Source organism: Pelophylax lessonae, assembly GCF_965119305.1.
Source record: "Pelophylax lessonae genome assembly, chromosome: 10".
Lineage (NCBI taxonomy): Eukaryota > Metazoa > Chordata > Amphibia > Anura > Ranidae > Pelophylax > Pelophylax lessonae.
In genome coordinates, this window is record NC_138777.1 from 872,945 (window position 1) to 897,425 (window position 24,481).

The 24,481-nt window shown below is 51.2% G+C and overlaps 1 protein-coding gene across 1 annotated transcript in view; it reads left to right on the top strand.

Moving 5' to 3' along the window:
• Positions 1 to 1,233: 1,233 nt before the first annotated feature.
• Positions 1,234 to 24,481, top strand: part of LOC309565555 (uncharacterized protein) — a gene marked incomplete at its 3' end in the record, with an annotated part of 83,045 nt that continues 59,797 nt past the window's right edge. Inside the window, exon 1 of the mRNA XM_082270512.1 lies at positions 1,234 to 1,552. Coding sequence (XP_082126638.1) covers positions 1,485 to 1,552 — 68 coding nt within the window. The 5' untranslated portion in view covers positions 1,234 to 1,484. The remainder of the gene's footprint in view (positions 1,553 to 24,481) is intronic.

Genomic DNA, 24,481 nt, shown 5'->3' on the forward strand with positions numbered 1-24,481 from the left:
CGAGTAATGTGCATCGCACTGTGGGGGTGGGGGAGGTGCGTTGGGTATTATTGAACGCCGCGTTGGGATTTGTTCTTTTGTATATTTTGTATTTTTTATTCTTTTATGTTATTGTGTAACCTGCAATAATCTGTCAGCTTCCAGACAGAGCGACCTTGGGGTTCTGTGCGCTGCGTCTGCGTGCGTCATGTGTGGATTGGACGCCTTTCATGGTCGTCATTCCTAATTAATGTTTTGTCTCCCCCCCTCATTACACCGAATTCTTCACATCGCTCCCTTCGCCTTCGCTGAGCGGCCACATTGCGTCTTGCGGATAAATGTCGCCTTGTGTCGCACGGCTGAGCGCCGTCTCCCGATCATTGATTGATGATTCCCCCAAATTTTGTACCTTTCCTCTCTAATGTGGGATACGTGTGTCAGATGGGGCTGTGATGTCACAGTGATGTCATGGTGATACATTGTTGTACTTTTTGGCAGTGACACGTTTCATATAATGATATAAATCTATGGTGATACATTGTATCTTGTGATATCTCACTGATGCGTTCTATTCTATGGAGATACATTTTTCTATTCTATATATATATATGGAGAGACGGGCAGTGATACATTGTTATAGTCTATGGAGATACAGGCAGTGATACTTTGTTCTATTCTATGGAGATACAGGCAGTGATACTTTGTTTCTTGTGTTGTCACACTGGTACATTGGATTCGGTGGTGACACGTTTCATGTAATGATATGAATCTATGGTGATACATTGTATCTTGTGATCTCACACTAATACTTTCTATTCTATGGAGATACAGACGGTGATACATTGTTGCATGTCTTATCACAATGAATGATACGTTGGATTGATCGGTGACACAGCGATTCCTGTGGAAGTTCTCGGGGGCTCCAGTCGCACTCCATTCTTTGTCTGACGCCCGTCTCCATTGTCCCCGGAATTGTCTGCAGTGACCCCGTGCTGAGTGATCCTTCTGTAGACAGATGTCATCCTTTGTGTGGGGGGTCCCTGGGGCTCGGCGCTGCGGACCCCTCAAGGTCATAGATCAGTGGAAGGCTGGCGGTGAGAAGAACGTTTCACCTGCAGCGCGCCCGGCGCATCATTAGCTGATTGGAGCCATTCGCAGCATTGGCAATAAGTTGTGCTGTTGGCTGGTTGCCAGGAGGAGGCAGCGCTCGCTCTCTCTCTCTCTCTCTCGCTCTCTCTCTCTCTCTCTCTCGCTCGCTCTCTCAGAGACGTAGCAGTGTGTTCGCTCTAATGCAGGAATCTCCTCGTACCTGGAGCTGTCTTGTGATGCCGTGAGTCGCAGGGTTGATGGGGATGAAGTGTCGCCTGCTGTCTGGACTATTGGGATCCACAGCTGTGGAGTGCGGGAGGTGAACGCTGCGCTCTCTGCGCTCCGCTCTGCAGTAGATGATCTCCCCGACTCTGGATGGAATCATGTCTGGAAAGTGGATGTGAGAAGCGGAGAGGATGTGGAAGCCGGCGTACTCCAACTCCCTCCCCCGTGTGAATTATCCCATCTACCAGGTGCCTCGCAGGTGTGTATAGATCCGTCCGACCTTCCTCCGTCTGCTGCCAGCTGTGCTCTCCTGTATACTGTCACTGCGCTTTCCTGTATACCGTCACTGCGCTTTTCTGTATACCATCACTGCGCTTTCCTGTATACCGTCACTGCGCTTTCCTGTATACCGTCACTGCGCTTTCCTGTATACCGTCACTGCGCTTTCCTGTATACCGTCACTGTGCTTTCCTGTATACCATCACTGCGCTTTCCTGTATACCGTCACTGCGCTTTCCTGTATACCGTCACTGCGCTTTCCTGTATACCGTCACTGCGCTTTCCTGTATACCGTCACTGCGCTCTCCTGTATACAGTCACTGCGCTTTCCTGTATACAGTCACTGCGCTTTCCTGTATACCGTCACTGCGCTTTCCTGTATACCGTCACTGCGCTTTCCTGTATACCGTCACTGCGCTTTCCTGTATACCGTCACTGCGCTTTCCTGTATACCATCACTGCGCTTTCCTGTATACCGTCACTGCGCTCTCCTGTATACCGTCACTGCGCTCTCCTGTATACCGTCACTGCGCTTTCCTGTATACCATCACTGCGCTTTCCTGTATACCGTCACTGCGCTTTCCTGTATACCGTCACTGCGCTTTCCTGTATACCGTCACTGCGCTTTCCTGTATACCGTCACTGCGCTTTCCTGTATACCGTCACTGCGCTTTCCTGTATACCGACACTGCGCTTTCCTGTATACCGACACTGCGCTTTCCTGTATACCGTCACTGCACTTTCCTGTATACCGACACTGCGCTTTCCTGTATACCGTCACTGCGCTTTCCTGTATACTGTCACTGTGCTTTCCTGTATACCGTCACTGCGCTTTCCTGTATACTGTCACTGCGCTTTCCTGTATATTGTCACTGCGCTCTCCTGTATACCGTCACTGCACTTTTCTGTAAGCCGTCACTGCGCTTTTCTGTATACCGTCACTGCGCTTTCCTGTATACCATCGCTGCGCTTTTCTGTATACCGTCACTGCGCTTTCCTGTATACCGTCACTGCACTTTTCTGTATACCGTCACTGAGCTTTTCTGTATACCGTCACTGCGCTTTCCTGTATACTGTCACTGCGCTTTCCTGTATACTGTCACTGCGCTTTTCTGTATACCGTCACTGCGCTTTCCTGTATACCGTCACTGTGCTTTTCTGTATACGGTCACTGCGTTTTCCTGTATACCGTCACTGAGCTCCCCTGTATACCGTCACTGCGCTTTCCTGTATACCGTCACTGCGCTCCCCTGTATACTGTCACTGCGCCCCCCTGTATACTGTCACTGCGCCCCCTGTATACTGTCACTGCGCCCCCTGTATACTGTCACTGCGCTCCCCTGTATACTGTCACTGCGCTCCCCTGTATACTGTCACTGAGCTCCCCTGTATACTGTCTCTACGCCCCCCTGTATACCATCACTGCGCTCCCCTGTATACTGTCACTGCGCTCCCCTGTATACTGTCACTGCGCTCCCCTGTATACTGTCACTGCGCTCTCCTGTATACCGTCTCTACGCTCCCCTGTATACCGTCACTGCGCTCCTCTGTATACTGTCACTGCGCTCTCCTGTATACTGTCACTGCGCTCTCCTGTATACTGTCACTGCGCTCTCCTGTATACTGTCACTGCGCTCCCCTGTATACTGTCACTGCGCTCCCCTGTATACCATCACTGCGCTTTCCTGTATACCGTCACTGCGCTTTCCTGTATACTGTCACTGCGCTTTCCTGTATACCATCACTGCGCTTTCCTGTATACCGTCACTGCGCTTTCCTGTATACAGTCACTGCGCTTTCCTGTATACCGTCACTGCGCTTTCCTGTATACCGTCACTGCGCTTTCCTGTATACCGTCACTGCGCTTTCCTGTATACCGTCACTGCGCTTTCCTGTATACCGTCACTGCGCTTTCCTGTATACCGTCACTGCGCTCTCCTGTATACTGTCACTGCGCTCTCCTGTATACCGTCACTGCGCTTTCCTGTATACCGACACTGCGCTTTCCTGTATACCGTCACTGCGCTTTCCTGTATACCGACACTGCGCTTTCCTGTATACCGTCACTGCGCTTTCCTGTATACTGTCACTGCGCTTTCCTGTATACCGTCACTGCGCTTTCCTGTATACTGTCACTGCGCTTTCCTGTATATTGTCGCTGCGCTCTCCTGTATACCGTCACTGCACTTTTCTGTAAGCCGTCACTGCGCTTTTCTGTATACCGTCACTGCGCTTTCCTGTATACCATCGCTGCGCTTTTCTGTATACCGTCACTGCGCTTTCCTGTATACCGTCACTGCACTTTTCTGTATACCGTCACTGAGCTTTTCTGTATACCGTCACTGCGCTTTCCTGTATACTGTCACTGCGCTTTCCTGTATACTGTCACTGCGCTTTTCTGTATACCGTCACTGCGCTTTCCTGTATACCGTCACTGTGCTTTTCTGTATACGGTCACTGCGTTTTCCTGTATACCGTCACTGAGCTCCCCTGTATACCGTCACTGCGCTTTCCTGTATACCGTAACTGCGCTTTTCTGTATACCGTCACTGCGCTCCCCTGTATACTGTCACTGCGCCCCCCTGTATACTGTCACTGCGCCCCCTGTATACTGTCACTGCGCTCCCCTGTATACTGTCACTGCGCTCCCCTGTATACTGTCACTGAGCTCCCCTGTATACTGTCTCTACGCCCCCCTGTATACCATCACTGCGCTCCCCTGTATACTGTCACTGCGCTCCCCTGTATACTGTCACTGCGCTCCCCTGTATACTGTCACTGCGCTCTCCTGTATACCGTCTCTACGCTCCCCTGTATACCGTCACTGCGCTCCTCTGTATACTGTCACTGCGCTCTCCTGTATACTGTCACTGCGCTCTCCTGTATACTGTCACTGCGCTCTCCTGTATACTGTCACTGCGCTCTCCTGTATACTGTCACTGCGCTCCCCTGTATACCGTCACTGCGCTCCCCTGTATACCGTCACTGCGCTCCCCTGTATACCGTCACTGCGCTCCCCTGTATACCGTCACTGCGCTCTCCTGTATACCGTCACTGCGCTCTCCTGTATACCGTCTCTACGCTCCCCTGTATACCGTCACTGCGCTCCTCTGTATACTGTCACTGCGCTTTCCTGTATACCGTCACTGCGCTCCTCTGTATACTGTCACTGCGCTCCTCTGTATACCGTCACTGCGCTCCTCTGTATACTGTCACTGCGCTTTCCTGTATACCGTCACTGCGCTCCTCTGTATACCGTCACTGCACTCTCCTGTATACTGTCTCTACGCCCCCCTGTATACTGTCACTGCACTCCCCTGTATACTGTCACTGCGCTCTCCTGTATACTGTCACTGCACTCCCCTGTATACTGTCACTGCGCTCTCCTGTATACTGTCACTGCACTCCCCTGTATACTGTCACTGCGCTCTCCTGTATACTGTCACTGCACTCTCCCCCATACTCGGTCTGTACAGGTCTCCGGCTGGCAGGAGGTTCATGTCATTGCTGAGGTCGGGAGATCTGCATTGCATCCGCCAGAGCCGCTCCGTCTCTTCTATTGATTGCCGGAGAATCTCTGCGGATAATAGAGATGTGGGGGAGCAGCGTCCTTCTGTCCCCACTGGAGGGATCAGTCAGTCCGCAGAGTGCGGCCACCCTACCTACCTACCTCAACCATCCTATCCACCTACCTACCTACCTCAACCATCCTATCCACCTACCTACCTACCTCAACCATCCTATCCACCTACTTACCTGAGCCATCCTACCTACCTACCTCAACCATCCTATCCACCTACCTACCTGAGCCATCCTACCTACCTACCTCAACCATCCTATCCACCTACTTACCTGAGCCATCCTACCTACCTACCTCAACCATCCTATCCACCTACCTACCTGAGCCACCCTACCTACCTGAGCCATCCTACCTACATATCTACCTGAGCCATCCTACCTACTTACCTGAGCCATCCTACCTACCTACCTGAGCCACCCTACCTACCTACATACCTTAGCCATCCTACCTACCTACCTGAGCCATCCTACCTACCTGAGCCATCCTACCTACCTATCTACCTGAGCCATCCTACCTACCTATCTGAACAATCCTACCTACCTGAACCATCCTACCTACCTACCTTAGCCATCCTACCTACCTACCTTAGCCATCCTACCTACCTACCTCAACCATCCTATCCACCTACCTCTCTACCTGAACCATCCTACCTACCTGAGCCACCCTACCTATCTACCTGAGTCATCCTACCTACTTGAGCCACCCTACCTACCTACATACCTGAGCCACCCTACCTACCTATCTGAACAATCCTACCTATCTGAGCCATCCTACCTACCCACCTGAGCCATCCTACCCACCCACCTGAACCATCCTACCTACCTACCTGAGCCATCCTACCTACCTACTTGAGCCACCCTACCTACCTACATACCTGAGCCACCCTACCTACCTATCTGAACAATCCTACCTATCTGAGCCATCCTACCTACCCACCTGAGCCATCCTACCCACCCACCTGAACCATCCTACCTACCTACCTGAGCCATCCTACCTACCTACATACCTGAGCCACCCTACCTACCTATCTGAACAATCCTACCTATCTGAGCCATCCTACCTACCCACCTGAGCCATCCTACCCACCCACCTGAACCATCCTACTTACCCACCTGAGCCATCCTACCTACCTACCTACCTGAGCCATCCTACCGGCCTATCTACCTATCTGAGCCACCCTACCTACCCACCTGAGCCATTCTACCTACCTGAACCATCCTACCTACCCACCTGAGCCATCCTACCACCTGAGCCATCCTACCCACCCACCTGAGCCATCCTACCTACCTGAGACATCCTACCCACCTGAGCCATCCTACCTACCTACCTGAGCCATCCTACCCACCTGAGCCAACCTACCTACCTGAGCATCCTACCTACCCACCTGAGCCATCCTACCACCTGAGCCATCCTACCTACCTACCTACCTACCTGAGCCATCCTACCTACCTACCTACCTATCTGAACAATCCTACTTATCTGAGCCATCCTACCTACCTATCTATCTACCTGAACCATCCTACCCACCCACCTGAGCCATCCTACCTACCTGAGCCATTTTACCTACCTGAACCATCCTACCTACCTACCTGAGCCACCCTACCTACCTACCTGAGCCATCCTACCTACCCACCTGAGCCATCCTACCTACCTACCTACCTACCTACCTGAGCCATCCTACCTACCTACCTACCTACCTATCTGAACAATCCTACCTATCTGAGCCATCCTACCTACCTATCTATCTACCTGAACCATCCTACCCACCCACCTGAGCCATCCTACCTACCTGAGCCATTTTACCTACCTGAACCATCCTGCCTACCTATCTGAGCCACCCTACCTACCTACCTGAGCCATCCTACCTACCAACCTGAGCCATCCTACCTACCTACCTACCTGAGCCATCTTACCTACCTACTTACCTGAGACATCCTGTCTACCTACCTACCTGAGCCATCCTACCCACCTATCTGAGCCATCCTGTCTACCTACCTTCCTGAGCCATCCTACCTACCCACCTGAGCCATCCTACCTACCTGAGCCATCCTACCACCTGAGCCATCCTACCTACCTACCTACATGAGCCAAACTACCCACCTGAGCCATCCTACTTACCCACTTGAGCCATCCTACCACCTGAGCCATCCTACTTACCTAACTGAGCCTTCCTACCTACCTGAGCCATCCTACCTACCTACCTGAGCCATCCTACCACCTGAGCCATCCTACCTATCTACCTACATGAGCCAAACTACCCACCTGAGCCATCCTACTTACCCACTTGAGCCATCCTACCACCTGAGCCATCCTACTTACCTAACTGAGCCTTCCTACCTACCTGAGCCATCCTACCTACCTTCCTGAGCCATCCTGTCCACCTACCTACTTACCTGAGCCATCCTACCTACCTATCTGAACCATCCTACCCACCTATCTGAGCCATCCTGTCTACCTACCTTCGAAGCTTAGCCATCCTACCCACCCACCTGAGCCATCCTACCTACCTGAGCCATCCTACCACCTGAGCCACCCTAGCTACCTGAGCCATCCTACCTACCTACATGAGCCAACCTACCCACCTGAGCCATCCTATCTACCTGAGACATCCTACCTACCCACCTGAGCCATCCTACCACCTTAGTCATCCTACCTACCAACTTACCTGAGCCATCCTACCCACCTGAGCAAACCTACCTACCAGAGCCATTCTACCTTCCTACCTACCTGAGCCATCCTACCTACCTACCTGATCCACCCTACCTACCCACCATAGCCAACATACCTACTGGAGCCATACTACCTACCTACCTGAGCTATCCCACCTACCTGGGCCATCCTACCTAGCTGAGCCATACTACCTACCTAAGCCATTCTCTGTACCTGAGCCAACCTACCTACCCACCAAAGGGAAATCCAGCTTTCTAGGGGCACAGTGCACAGTATATACCTCTGCTGGCAGATTTACACAGAGCCTGGACTGGAAGTGGGAGGAGGAAACAGCACTTGGACTGGGAGAGGGGGAAGGGGGAGCACTTGGATTGGGAGAGGGGGAAGGGGGAGCACTTGGATTGGGAGAGGGGGAAGGGGGAGCACTTGGATTGGGAGAGGGGGAAGGGGGAGCAGCTCTTGGAATGGGGAAGGGATGTAGCCCTTGGACTGGAAGAGAGGGGTAGCACCCAGTGCCATCTTAAGAGCATTAAAGGGCCCCGGGCAATGCAGAGCACTGGGGCCCCGCCTACACAATCACCCACGAGAATATAAAATGCAAATTGTGGATAAGGCGATATTTATTTGTACAGCAGTGCCAGGCTAATGACAGCTTCCAAGTTCGGCAGCTGGGTCCGGTGACCTCACACAGGGATGGGAGTCAGACTCTGTCCTGTGCGCCTGTTCCCGTGGAGGAAGATAGGCATTTCTGCAGTTGGGGGCTCCCCCTCCATGGCCCAAGTGGGCTGGCAGCAGCACAGGGCCGACAATCGCTTGCCTGCCACCTGCTAAGTTTAAGGCGGGATACACATGGGACTCGAGACTAATGCTTGGCCGGGGTTGGGTCGCTGGGCAGGTGGGGCCCTTGGGCAAGTGGGGCTCCCGGGCAACTGCCCAGCGTGCCCATTCGGTAAGATGGCCCTGGTAGCACCTGTGGGGGGTGGGGTGGGGGGGGGGTAGCTCTTGGAGCCAACCAGATGCCCTGCATTCACCTGTGCTCACAGTAGGAGAGATCAGAGAGCTGACTGCATCAAACTGTTGCTGATCCTTCTTTGTCCTATCACGGGTTGGGGGTGGGGAAGTGACCAGGCTGCATTACTTAGCGGCAGTAGCAAAAAAGTGTGGTCAGACAGACCTGGCTGTGCTATGTGGCAGAGCTGTGTAATTCTCAGGACTGGATGGACAGAAGTAGCAGTGAACTCCCCTCTGTGTATTTAGCGCTTTGTCTGGAGAGAAGTCGCAGTGCAGCAGGCTTCCATTCCCAGCAGTCTTTGCAGCAGTTGTGTGCGGCTGTAAATGGAGACACTCGCACACATCTGGCAGCCTGCAGAACTCACAGCCGGGGGTGCATGTTAAGGTGACAACGCCTCTGCATTGCAAGCCAGCGGGGGGAGCGTTGTCACCTGACACCAGGAAGTGACATATACAAAGCGATGAGTGTGACAATGTCAGCGATATTCTGAGTGACACGTGGAAGGAGATGTGGATTGGGTGACATTTATTGGCTTTGCTCTTCGTGTCTCAGAAACAATCGGCTTTTCTTTCCCCATAAAATTTCCTGGTCCTCTTTTCCCAACTCAGCACTGCTGATCTCCTGCAGCCTCTTTACAGACACTTCCTGTCTCTGTGTCCCCCGCGATGACAATAGGGAGTCGGGGACAGAGCGTTGCCCCCCCATAATAGGAAGTGCCTGAACAAGGACCTCCATGGCGGGATCACCGGGATTATTAGAATGGAAGCTGCAGATTTAGAAATATTGGAAATGAGATTAGAAGTGACGTGAGCCGTGATTGGGTGTAAATCTCAGGGGGGGGGGGGTTCAGTTCTCAGGATTCTCCGGGGATTAATTATTTAGTGTGAAACAATTTGATGAGCGGAGAACGATAATCGGATTACAAACAATACAAGGCGGATCCAAACCGCTCCCCGCCCCGGGGAGAGCGCCGAGCCGTCTATTCGTATTATCCCATTATCGGGTTCCCAATAACATGGAGGGGACACAGATCCCACACCCATCCTACACACATCGAACACTCGGATCCTACACACATCGAACACTCGGGTCCTACACACATCGAACACTCGGGTCCTACACACATCGAACACTCGGATCCTACACACATCGAACACTCGGATCCTACACACATCGAACACTCGGATCCTGCACACATCGAACACTCGGGTCCTACATACATCGAACACTCGGGTCCTACATACATCGAACACTCGGGTCCTACACACATCGAACACTCGGGTCCTACACACATCGAACACTCGGGTCCTACACACATCGAACACTCGGGTCCTACACACATCGAACGCTCGGATCCTACACACATCGAACACTTGAAATCCTAGACACATTGAACACTCGGATCCTACACACATCGAACACTTGGGTCCTACACACATCGAACACTCGGGTCCTACACACATCGAACACTCGGGTCCTACACACATCGAACACTCGGATCCTACACACATCGAACACTCGGATCCTACACACATCGAACGCTCGGATCCTACACACATCGAACATTCGGATCCTACACACACCCTACACACATCGAACACTCGGATCCTACACACACCCTACACACATCGAACACTCGGATCCTACACCCATCGAACACTCGGATCCTACACCCAAATCGTACACACATCGAACACTCGGATCATACATCTTGATGGTACACACATATCGAACACTCGGACTGTTCACCCGGATCATACACTCAGATCATACTTCGAATTGTACACACACATCGAACACTCGGATGGTACACCTAGATCATACACCTGGATGATACATTTGGATCATACAGCTCGATCGTACACTCAGATCATACACTCGGATCCTACACCTGCATTGTACACCTAGATAGTACACTCAGATTGTACTTTGGACCATACACCCGGATCGTACACCCGGATCGTACCCTTGGATCATACACTCGGATCATTCATCTGGACTGTAAAACCAGATCGTACCCCTGGATCATACATTATGGATCGTATATTTGGATCATACACTCGGATCCTACATTTGGATCGCACACCTGGATTGTACACCCGGATCGTACACTTGAATCATACACTCGGATCGTACACATGGATCATACACCCAGATCAACCATTTGGATTGTACACCCGGATCGTACACCCGGATCGTACACCCGGATCGTACACTCGGATCCTACACTTGGAACGTACACCCAGATCGTACACCCGGATCATACACCTGGATCGTACACTCTGATCATACACCCGGATCGTACACTTGGAGCGTACACTCGGAACGTACACCTGGATCATAGACTCGGATCGTACACTCGGATCGTACACTCGGATCGTACACTCGGATCGTACACCCGGATCGTACACCCAGATCGTACACTCGGAACGTACACCCAGATCGTACACCCGGATCATACACCCAGATTGTACACTCGGATCATACACCCGGATTGTACACTTGGATCGTACACTCGGAACGTACACTTGGATTGTACACTCGGAACGTACACCTGGATCATACCCTTGGATCATACACTCAGATCATTCACCTGGACTGTAAAACCAGATCGTACCCCTGGATCATACATTATGGATCGTGTACTTGAATCATACACCCGGATCGCACACCTGGATCGTACACCCAGATTGTACACCTGGATCAAAGACCCAGAACGTACACCGGGATCATACACCCAGATTGTGCACCTATGTCGTACACTCGGAACGTACACCTGGATCATAGACCCGGAACGTACACCTGGATCATACACCCAGATCGTACACCTAGATCGTACACTCGGAACGTACACCTGGATCATAGACCCGGAACGTACACCTGGATCATACACCCGGATCGTACACCTGGATCATACACCCGGATCGTACACTCGGAACGTACACCCGGATCGTACACTCGGAACGTACACCTGGATCATACACCCGGATTGTAAACCCGGATCGTACACCCGGAACGTACACCTGGATCATAGACCCGGAACGTACACTCGGAACGTACACCCGGACCGTACACTCGGATCGTACACCCGGATCGTACACCTGGATCATAGGCCCGGATCGTACACTCGGAACGTACACCTGGATCGTACACCCGGAACGTACACCTGGATTGTACACCCGAATCATACACCCGGATCGTACATTCGGATCGTACACTCCTGTACACAATGTAACAATCTGTGCGGAGTCGCACCTTTACACAATGTAACAATCTGTGTGGAGTCGCACCTTTACACAATGTAACAATCTGTGTGGGGTCACACCTTTACACAATGTAACAATCTGTGTGGAGTCAGACCTGTAGACAATGTAACAATCTGTGCGGAGTCACACCTGTAGACAATGTAACAATCTGTGCGGAGTCACACCTGTACACAATGTAACAATCTGTGCGGAGTCACACCTGTACACAATGTAACAATCTGTGCGGAGTCACACCTGTACACAATGTAACAACCTGTGCGGAGTCACACCTGTACACAATGTAACAATCTGTGCGGAGTCAGACCTGTAGACAATGTAACAATCTGTGCGGAGTCACACCTGTAGACAATGTAACAATCTGTGCGGAGTCACACCTGTACACAATGTAACAATCTGTGCGGAGTCACACCTGTACACAATGTAACAATCTGTGCGGAGTCACACCTGTACACAATGTAACAACCTGTGCGGAGTCACACCTGTACACAATGTAACAATCTGTGCGGAGTCACACCTGTACACAATGTAACAATCTGTGCGGAGTCACACCTGTACACAATGTAACCCTGGCAGAGGCGGGTTTCGGGTGACACTCCCCGCACTCAGGAATGTGGATTGACGTTCCGGGGATATTCGTCATTCTTGGTTAATGATCACTCCTGGCTGCCAGGATCGGGATCTGCCGCATTTTCCGGGGATTGGAATTCTTTGTATTCCGGAGGAACTTTCTCTGTAAGTTTCGGATTTTTCTGATTTTTGCTTTTCTTTCACCAGCTGGACGCCGCTCAGTCACTGCATTCCACCCCCCCCAACAACCAATCAGACTCCAGCTCTCTGTAGGGGGACAGGGGGAAGGTGACTTCTGATTGGTTCTTGTGCCTTTTTGAGTGTTGTGTATTCAGCGCAGATCTCTTCTGTACTACCGAGGTCTCCCCTCCAGATTTCCTCCCAGTATGTGGATGGCGGGGGAGGCGGGGGAGGTGGGGGGGGGGGTTGTGTGCAATGTTTGTGTACAATAGTTGGGAAGTCATTCTATAGAAGGGAGGTTCTATCCGACCAAAGCTGTATATTATACCAGATCTTCAATGCCACCCAACACTCGGTGTATAGTACCGTCCATAGATCGGAGTATAGTACCGTCCATAGATGGGAGTATAGTACCGTCCATAGATCGGAGTATAGTACCGTCCATAGATGGGAGTATAGTACCGTCCATAGATGGGAGTATAGTACCGTCCATAGATCGGAGTATAGTACCGTCCATAGATGGGAGTATAGTACCGTCCATAGATGGGAGTATAGTACCGTCCATAGATGGGAGTATAGTACCGTCCATAGATGGGAGTATAGTACCGTCCATAGATGGGAGTATAGTACCGTCCATAGATCGGAGTATAGTACCGTCCATAGATCGGAGTATAGTAAGGTCCATAGATCGGTGTATAGTACCGTCCATAGATCGGTGTATAGTACCGTCCATAGATGGGAGTATAGTACCGTCCATAGATGGGAGTATAGTACCGTCCATAGATCGGAGTATAGTAAGGTCCATAGATCGGTGTATAGTACCGTCCATAGATGGGAGTATAGTACCGTCCATAGATCGGAGTATAGTACTGTCCATAGATCGGAGTATAGTACCGTCCATAGATCGGAGTATAGTACCGTCCATAGATCGGAGTATAGTTCCATCCATAGATCGGAGTATAGTTCCGTCCATAGATCGGTGTATAGTACCGTCCATAGATCGGAGTATAGTACCGTCCATAGATCGGTGTATAGTACCGTCCATAGATCGGTGTATAGTACCGTCCATAGATCGGTGTATAGTACCGTCCATAGATCGGAGTATAGTACCGTCCATAGAATGGAGTATAGTGCCTTCCATAGATCGGAGTATAGTACCGCCCATAGATCGGTGTATAGTTCCATCCATAGATCGGAGTATAGTTCCGTCCATAGATCGGAGTATAGTACCGTCCATAGAATGGAGTATAGTACCATCCATAGATCAGAGTATAGTACCGTCCATAGATCGGAGTATAGTACTGTCCATAGATCGGAGTATAGTACCGTCCATAGATCGGAGTATAGTACCGTCCATAGATCGGAGTATAGTTCCATCCATAGATCGGAGTATAGTTCCGTCCATAGATCGGTGTATAGTTCCATCCATAGATCGGAGTATAGTACCGTCCATAGAATGGAGTATAGTACCGTCCATAGAATGGAGTATAGTACCATCCATAGATCAGAGTATAGTACCGTCCATAGATCGGAGTATAGTACTGTCCATAGATCGGAGTATAGTTCCGTCCATAGATCGGAGTATAGTACCGTCCATAGATCGGTGTATAGTACCGTCCATAGATCGGTGTATAGTACCGTCCATAGATGGGAGTATAGTACCGTCCATAGATCGGAGTATAGTACCGTCCATAGATCGGAGTATAGTAAGGTCCATAGATCGGTGTATAGTACCGTCCATAGATGGGAGTATAGTACCGTCCATAGATCGGAGTATAGTACTGTCCATAGATCGGAGTATAGTACCGTCCATAGATCGGAGTATAGTACCGTCCATAGATCGGAGTATAGTTCCATCCATAGATCGGAGTATAGTTCCGTCCATAGATCGGTGTATAGTACCGTCCATAGATCGGAGTATAGTACCGTCCATAGATCGGTGTATAGTACCGTCCATAGATCGGTGTATAGTACCGTCCATAGATCGGTGTATAGTACCGTCCATAGATCGGTGTATAGTACCGTCCATAGATCGGAGTATAGTACCGTCCATAGATCGGAGTATAGTAAGGTCCATAGATCGGAGTATAGTACCGTCCATAGTTCGGAGTATAGTACCGTCCATAGATCGGAGTATAGTACCGTCCATAGAATGGAGTATAGTGCCTTCCATAGATCGGAGTATAGTACCGCCCATAGATCGGTGTATAGTTCCATCCATAGATCGGAGTATAGTTCCGTCCATAGATCGGTGTATCGTACCGTCCATAGATCGGAGTATAGTACCGTCCATAGAATGGAGTATAGTACCATCCATAGATCAGAGTATAGTACCGTCCATAGATCGGAGTATAGTACCGTCCATAGATCGGAGTATAGTACCGTCCATAGATCGGAGTATAGTACCGTCCATAGATCGGAGTATAGTACCGTCCATAGATCGGTGTATAGTACCGTCCATAGATCGGTGTATAGTACCGTCCATAGATCGGAGTATAGTACCGTCCATAGATCGGAGTATAGTACCGTCCATAGATCGGAGTATAGTACCGTCCATAGATCGGAGTATAGTACCGTCCATAGATCGGAGTATAGTACCGTCCATAGATCGGAGTATAGTACCGTCCATAGATCGGAGTATAGTACCGTCCATAGATCGGAGTATAGTACCGTCCATAGATCGGAGTATAGTACCGTCCATAGATCGGAGTATAGTACCGTCCATAGATCGGAGTATAGTACCGTCCATAGATCGGAGTATAGTACCGTCCATAGATCGGAGTATAGTACCGTCCATAGATCGGAGTATAGTACCGTCCATAGATCGGAGTATAGTACCGTCCATAGATCGGAGTATAGTACCGTCCATAGATCGGAGTATAGTACCGTCCATAGATCGGAGTATAGTACCGTCCATAGATCGGAGTATAGTACCGTCCATAGATCGGAGTATAGTGCCGTCCATAGATCGGAGTATAGTGCCGTCCATAGATCGGAGTATAGTACCATTCATAGATCGGAGTATAGTACCGTCCATAGATCGGAGTATAGTACCGTCCATAGATCGGAGTATAGTACCGTCCATAGATCGGAGTATAGTACCGTCCATAGATCGGAGTATAGTACCGTCCATAGATCGGAGTATAGTACCGTCCATAGATCGGTGTATAGTACCGTCCATAGATCGGTGTATAGTACCGTCCATAGATCGGAGTATAGTACCGTCCATAGATCGGAGTATAGTACCGTCCATAGATCGGAGTATAGTACCGTCCATAGATCGGAGTATAGTACCGTCCATAGATCGGAGTATAGTACCGTCCATAGATCGGAGTATAGTACCGTCCATAGATCGGAGTATAGTACCGTCCATAGATCGGAGTATAGTACCGTCCATAGATCGGAGTATAGTACCGTCCATAGATCGGAGTATAGTACCGTCCATAGATCGGAGTATAGTACCGTCCATAGATCGGAGTATAGTGCCGTCCATAGATCGGAGTATAGTGCCGTCCATAGATCGGAGTATAGTACCGTCCATAGATCGGAGTATAGTACCGTCCATAGATCGGAGTATAGTACCGTCCATAGATCGGAGTATAGTACCGTCCATAGATCGGAGTATAGTGCCGTCCATAGATCGGAGTATAGTTCCGTCCATAGATCGGAGTATAGTACCGTCCATAGATCGGAGTATAGTGCCGTCCATAGATCGGAGTATAGTACCGTCCATAGATCGGAGTATAGTTCCATCCATAGATCGGAGTATAGTACCGTCCATAGATCGGAGTATAGTGCCGTCCATAGATCGGAGTATAGTACCGTCCATAGATCGGAGTATAGTACCGTCCATAGATCGGAGTATAGTTCCATCCATAGATCGGAGTATAGTACCGTCCATAGATCGGAGTATAGTACCGTCCATAGATCGGAGTATAGTGCCGTCCATAGATCGGAGTATAGTACCGTCCATAGATCGGAGTATAGTACCGTCCATAGATCGGAGTATAGTACCGTATATAGAATGGAGTATAGTGCCGTCCATAGATCGGAGTATAGTACCGTCCATAGATCGGAGTATAGTACCGTCCATAGATCGGAGTATAGTTCCATCCATAGATCGGAGTATAGTACCGTCCATAGATCGGAGTATAGTACCGTATATAGAATGGAGTATAGTGCCGTCCATAGATCGGAGTATAGTGCCGTCCATAGATCGGAGTATAGTACCGTCCATAGATCGGAGTATAGTACCGTCCATAGATCGGAGTATAGTTCCATCCATAGATCGGAGTATAGTACCGTCCATAGATCGGAGTATAGTACCGTATATAGAATGGAGTATAGTGCCGTCCATAGATCGGAGTATAGTGCCGTCCATAGATCGGAGTATAGTACCGTCCATAGATCGGAGTATAGTTCCATCCATAGATCGGAGTATAGTACCGTATATAGAATGGAGTATAGTACCGTCCATAGATCGGAGTATAGTACCGTCCATAGATCGGAGTATAGTGCCGTCCATAGATCGGAGTATAGTACCGTCCATAGATCGGAGTATAGTACCGTCCATAGATCGGAGTATAGTACCGTCCATAGATCGAGGTATAGTACCGTCCATAGATCGGAGTATAGTACCGTCCAGCTCGCTGTCTCTATAAATCGGCTGCGAATTGATTTTCTGGCCCTTTAAATGATTTGTAGCGTTCTGTCAGATTGCGGCGGCGGTCAGAGCGCGGTTGGAGGGGGAGGGGGGGTGCGCAGTGTGGGGGGGAGGGGCGTATTCCAGCGGGGCTCCGTGTACTTGGTGTAAATTTTATTGATTAAGATTATCTTGTAATCCATAATTTAGTACGATTTGCTGAACCGCCGCACTGCCGGCTATTGAGCGCGGCCCCTCGGAGGATCGGCGTTGGCGGTCTGAGTGCGATTCGTCGGTCGGCGCCATCTGTTCTCCCGCCAATATTTCTCTGTGAAATCTCATTATCGCCCAGAGACGGCTCATCTATTTATAATGCACTTTGTGAGCTCTCTGAGAACCGCGCCGGTTATAAATTCACCGTGATTTACCGATCGTTATTGTGTGACGTTCTGCGCCAGAGGAACTGTGATCGGACAGCTAGTGTTACCCCCCCCCCCCCCAGGAACTGTGATTGGGCAGCTAGTATTACCCCCCCCCCCTCAGGAACTGTGATTGGACAGCTAGTGTTACCCCCCCCTCAGGAACTGTGATTGGACACCTAGTGTTACCCCCCCCCCCTCAGGAACTGTGATCGGACAGCTAGTGTTACCCCCCCCCCCCCCAGGAACTGTGATTGGGCAGCTAGTATTACCCCCCCCCCCTCAGGAACTGTGATTGGACAGCTAGTGTTACCCCCCCCTCAGGAACTGTGATTGGACACCTAGTGTTACCCCCCCCCCCTCAGGAACTGTGATTGGACACCTAGTGTTACCCCCCCCCCCCCTCAGGAACTGTGATTGGACACCTAGTGTTACTCCCCCCCCCTCAGGAACTGTGATTGGACAGCTAGTATTACCCCCCCCCCTCAGGAACTGTGATTGGACACCTAGTGTTACCCCCCCTCCCCAGGAACTGTGATTGGACACCTAGTGTTACCCCCCCTCCCCAGGAACTGTGATTGGACAGCTAGTGTCCCCCCCCCCTCCCCAGGAACTGTGATTGGACAGCTAGTGTCCCCCCCCCTCCCCAGGAACTGTGATCGGACAGCTAGTGTCCCCCCCTCCCCAGGAACTGTGATTGGACAGCTAGTGTTACCCCCCCCCCCCAAGGAACTGTGATTGGACAGCTAGTGTCCCCCCCCCCCCCCTCCCCAGGAACTGTGATTGGACAGCTAGTGTTACCCCCCCCCAAGGAACTGTGATTGGACAGTTAGTGTCCCCCCCCCCTCCCCAGGAACTGTGATTGGACAGCTAGTGTTACCCCCCCCCCCAAAGGAACTGTGATTGGACAGTTAGTGTTCCCATCTGCACATGACATTCATGAGTTGTTCTCCCCTTTTAGTAATGGATTGTATAGACACAACGTTCCTGGTGTGCACAGTTCCCTGTGAGATGCCTTGCTGCTCTCAATGCTTCACCTAGTTCCCAGAGAAGATTTCACAAAGTCTCCTTCCTGCTGCTGAAATCACTTTTCTCCTTCTGTGATTGGCCAGATCTGGTTGGGGGTGGGGATTGGGTTGTAGAATGATTCAGACATTGCCATCATTATTATTGTGTGTGAGGAAGAGTTCATTTCTCTGTTCTTAAATCGTTCTGGAGATTTCCCTCACTTCATTTCCCCGTGACACCTGTACAGAAACGGGGGGGGGGGGGGGGGGGTCCTTTCCCTGTAACGCCCATACAGGAATGGGGGGGTCCTTTCCCTGAGACACCCGTACAGTAATCGTGGGGGGGGGGTCCTTTCCCTGTGACACCTGTACAGGAATGGGGGGGTCCTTTCCCTGAGACACCAGTACAGGAATGGGGGGGTCCTTTCCCTGAGACACCTGTACAGGAATCGGGGGGGACCTTTCCCTGAGACACCTGTACAGGAATGGGGGGGTCCTTTCCCTGTGACACCAGTACAGGAATGGGGGGGTCCTTTCCCTGAGACACCTGTACAGGAATGGGGGGGTCCTTTCCCTGTGACACCAGTACAGGAATGGGGGGGTCCTTTCCCTGTGACGCCTGTACAGGAATGGGGGGGTCCTTTCCCTGAGACACCCGTACAGTAATCGTGGGGGGGGGGTCCTTTCCCTGTGACACCTGTACAGGAATCGGGGGGGTCCTTTCCCTGTGACACCTGTACAGGAATCGGGGGGGTCCTTTCCCTGTGACACCTGTACAGGAATGGGGGGGTCCTTTCCCTGTGACACCTGTAGAGAAATGGGGGGGTCCTTTCCCTGTGACACCTGTACAGGAACGGGGGGGGGGGGGGGGTTGTCACCGGGACAGGAAGACATTGATAATTTTCTCATCACTTCCCCTTCTGACCCGTCTCCCCTCTGCTCAGACAGAATCTGTCATTGTAGCGGGATTGGGGTGTTGGCTGTTTCTGGAAACACTGAACCCTTCACTGACTCCCCATTGGCTCTCCCCTCTGTATGGAAGCAGCGGTCTCTCCGCAGAGGTCTGCCATGCTCTCCAGTCAGCATCTGTGGGGGGTTGTAGTGGTCGGTGCCTTCCTCCTGTGAGAGGATCGGATTCTCTCTACATGGAAGTCATTCATTCGTTACTTTTTGTTATTTTATTTTTGGTCTTTTTTTTTCTTTTTCGGGATTTTGTTAGTTTGGATTTCTGTGAGACTTTTTGACGTTTGTTGTGCGATTTCTTCTCGGTGGGTTTTGGTGATCTTTTATTTTTGTAGACGTTTCTCATTTGTGCAGCTTGGATAGGACTTTGGCTTTGGCCAGTGATAATGGAGAAGTGTTACATTGTTTATCATTTAGGTGCGACTTTCATGCATTTTCTGAGGGTTTACATTGCAGTCTATGGCACTCAGGTTGCATGAAAGTCGGACCAAAGTAGCGCAGGAACTACTTTACAGTCGCACAGATATGAACGGTTATCATTGGAAAACTTGGGGAACGACTTGTCATGTGACTTTGATCTCCAAAGTACAAGTGTGAATGGAGCCTGAGGAGCGCTGTATGGTTCTCGGTGTATATAACATTCGATGTGACCGAGCGATTAGTGTTCTGGATCTGCAGTGTGGTGAAGGAGGTTTGAAATACATTGTAATGATAGGAGAACCGGTCGGGGCGAGATGATGTCATGGCGTCGCCCCCCCCCCCCCCCACCCCCATCCAGACACAACTCTGTCATCTCTCTTCAGATCGAAGGTGAAGATAAGACAATGCGCATCACAGTAACCTGCAAAGCCGGGTTTGAGGAACTACAACTCCCAGCTGGCTGTGTTATATTCCCCATTGCAGTGCATGTAGAGTACAGCGGGGTACCCAGCAGATGGATTGCAAGCTCTTTGGGCCATGACCACACATTACATGTCAGGAAATGTGCTGTGTTGTGATTTCGGAGTATCTCTCCACCCAGAACATTCGATGTCCTCCAGACTCCGCCGTTATCTACAATCCTCTTCCAGGTCATCCACAGACATTGCGATATTGTCCATCGCAACCAATCAGATTCAAACTTTCACCTGCTGTGTTGTTTTCCTGTGTGGGGCGGAGTCTGCTGGTTATGTGCCCTGGATTCCTGACCTCCCTCCACCCGGAGGAACCTGTTTTGTTGCCTCGAGGGAATTCCCTCTCCTCCATTCATTGCTGTGGTCGCCCTGGGTCACTGTGAGCTGCTGCGCCTGGTAACTGTCATCCACAGCCGGGTGATATTTGGGGGGCAGAGCCGGTGGTGGGTTCTGTCGGCAGTGAGTAGATATGGTGGGTTCTGTCGGCAGTGAGAAGGTATGGTGGGTTCTGTCGGCAGTGAGAAGGTATGGTGGGTTCTGTCGGCAGAGAGAAGGTATGGTGGGTTCTGTCGGCAGTGAGAAGGTATGGTGGGTTCTGTCGGCAGTGAGAAGGTATGGTGGGTTCTGTCGGCAGTGAGAAGGTATGGTGGGTTCTGTAGGCAGTGAGAAGGTATGGTGGGTTCTGTCGGTAGTGAGTAGGTATGGTGGGTCCTGTCGGCGGTGAGAAGGTATGGTGGGTCCTGTCGGCAGGGAGAAGGTATGGTGGGTCCTGTCGGCAGTGAGAAGGTATGGTGGGTTCTGTCGGCAGTGAGTAGGTATGGTGGGTTCTGTCGGCAGTGAGTAGGTATGGTGGGTTCTGTCGGCAGTGAGAAGGTATGGTGGGTCCTGTCGGCAGTGAGAAGGTATGGTGGGTTCTGTCGGCAGTGAGAAGGTATGGTGGGTTCTGTCGGCAGTGAGAAGGTATGGTGGGTTCTGTAGGCAGTGAGAAGGTATGGAGGGTTCTGTCGGCAGTGAGAAGGTATGGTAGGTTCTGTCGGCAGTGAGAAGGTATGGTGGGTTCTGTCGGCAGTGAGAAGGTATGGTGGGTTCTGTCGGTAGTGAGAAGGTATGGTGGGTTCTGTCGGTAGTGAGAAGGTATGGTGGGTTCTGTAGGCAGTGAGAAGGTATGGTGGGTTCTGTCAGCAGAGAGAAGGTATGGTGGGTTCTGTCGGCAGTGAGAAGGTATGGTGGGTTCTGTCGGTAGTGAGAAGGTATGGTGGGTTCTGTCAGCGGTAAGACGGTATGGTGGGTTCTGTCGGCGGTAAGACGGTATGGTGGGTTCTGTCGGCAGTGAGAAGGTATGGTGGGTTCTGTCGGCAGAGAGAAGGTATGGTGGGTTCTGTCGGCAGTGAGAAGGTATGGTGGGTTCTGTAGGCAGTGAGAAGGTATGGTGGGTTCTGTCGGCAGTGAGAAGGTATGGTGGGTTCTGTCGGCAGTGAGAAGGTATGGTGGGTTCTGTCGGCAGTGAGAAGGTTTGGTGGGTTCTGTCGGCAGTGAGAAGGTATGGTGGGTCCTGTCGGCAGTGAGAAGGTATGGTGGGTTCTGTCGGCAGTGAGAAGGTATGGTGGGTTCTGTAGGCAGTGAGAAGGTATGGTGGGTTCTGTCGGCAGTGAGAAGGTATGGTGGGTTCTGTCGGCAGTGAGAAGGTATGGTGGGTTCTGTAGGCAGTGAGAAGGTATGGTGGGTTCTGTAGGCAGAGAGAAGGTATGGTGGGTTGTGTCGGTAGTGAGAAGGTATGGTGGGTTCTGTAGGCAGTGAGAAGGTATGGTGGGTTCTGTAGGCAGTGAGAAGGTATGATGGGTTCTGTCGGCAGTGAGAAGGTATGGTGGGTTCTGTCGGCAGTGAGAAGGTATGGTGGGTTCTGTCGGTAGTGAGAAGGTATGGTGGGTTCTGTCGGCAGTGAGAAGGTATGGTGGGTTCTGTCGGCAGTGAGAAGGTATGGTGGGTTCTGTCGGCAGTGAGAAGGTATGGTGGGTTCTGTCGGCAGTGAGAAGGTATGGTGGGTTGTGTCGGCAGTGAGAAGGTATGGTGGGTTCTGTCGGCAGTGAGTAGGTATGGTGGGTTCTGTAGGCAGTGAGAAGGTATGGTGGGTCCTGTCGGCAGTGAGAAGGTATGGTAGGTTCTGTCGGCAGTGAGAAGGTATGGTTGGTTCTGTCGGCAGTGAGAAGGTATGGTGGGTTCTGTCGGCAGTGAGAAGGTATGGTGGGTTCTGTCGGCAGAGAGAAGGTATGGTGGGTCCTGTCGGCAGAGAGAAGGTATGGTTGGTTCTGTCAGCAGAGAGAAGGTATGGAGGGTTCTGTAGGCAGTGAGAAGGTATGGTGGGTCTTGTCGGCAGTGAGAAGGTATGATGGGTTCTGTCGGCAGTGAGAAGGTATGGTGGGTTCTGTCGGCAGAGAGAAGGTATGGTGGGTTCTGTCGGCAGTGAGAAGGTATGGTGGGTTCTGTCGGTAGTGAGAAGGTATGGTGGGTCCTGTCGGCAGAGAGAAGGTATGGTGGGTTCTGTCGGCAGTGAGAAGGTATGGTGGGTTCTGTCGGCAGAGAGAAGGTATGGTGGGTTCTGTCGGCAGTGAGAAGGTATGGTGGGTTCTGTCGGCAGCGAGAAGGTATGGTGGGTTCTGTCAGCGGTAAGACGGTATGGTGGGTTCTGTCGGCGGTAAGACGGTATGGTGGGTTCTGTCGGCAGTGAGAAGGTATGGTGGGTTCTGTCGGCAGAGAGAAGGTTTGGTGGGTTCTGTCAGCGGTAAGACGGTATGGTGGGTTCTGTCGGCGGTAAGACGGTATGGTGGGTTCTGTCGGCAGTGAGAAGGTATGGTGGGTTCTGTCGGTAGTGAGAAGGTATGGTGGGTTCTGTCGGCAGTGAGAAGGTATGGTGGGTTCTGTCGGCAGTGAGTAGGTTTAGTGGGTTCTGTCGGCGGTAAGACGGTATAGTGGGTTCTGTCGGCAGTGAGAAGGTATGGTGGGTTCTGTCGGCAGTGAGAAGGTATGGTGGGTTCTGGTGGCAGAGAGAAGGTATGGTGGGTTCTGTCGGCAGTGAGTAGGTTTATTGGGTTCTGTCGGCGGTAAGACGGTATGGTGGGTTCTGTCGGCAGTGAGAAGGTGTGGTGGGTTCTGTCGGTAGTGAGAAGGTATGGTGGGTTCTGTCGGCAGAGAGAAGGTATGGTGGGTTCTGTCGGCAGAGAGAAGGTATGGTGGGTTCTGTAGGCAGTGAGAAGGTATGGTGGGTTCTGTCGGCAGTGAGAAGGTATGGTGGGTTCTGTCGGCAGTGAGAAGGTATGGTGGGTCCTGTCGGCAGTGAGAAGGTATGGTGGGTCCTGTCGGCAGTGAGAAGGTATGGTGGGTCCTGTCGACAGTGAGAAGGTATGGTGGGTTCTGTCGGTAGTGAGAAGGTGTGGTGGGTTCTGTCGGTAGTGAGAAGGTATGGTGGGTTCTGTCGGTAGTGAGACGGTATAGTGGGTTCTGTCGGTAGTGAGAAGGTGTGGTGGGTTCTGTCGGTAGTGAGAAGGTATGGTGGGTTCTGTCGGTAGTGAGACGGTATAGTGGGTTCTGTCGGCAGTGAGTAGGTGTGGTGGGTTCTGTCGGCAGTGAGAAGGTATGGTGGGTTCTGTCGGCAGTGAGTAGGTATGGTGGGTTCTGTCGGCAGTGAGAAGGTATGGTGGGTTCTGTCGGCAGTG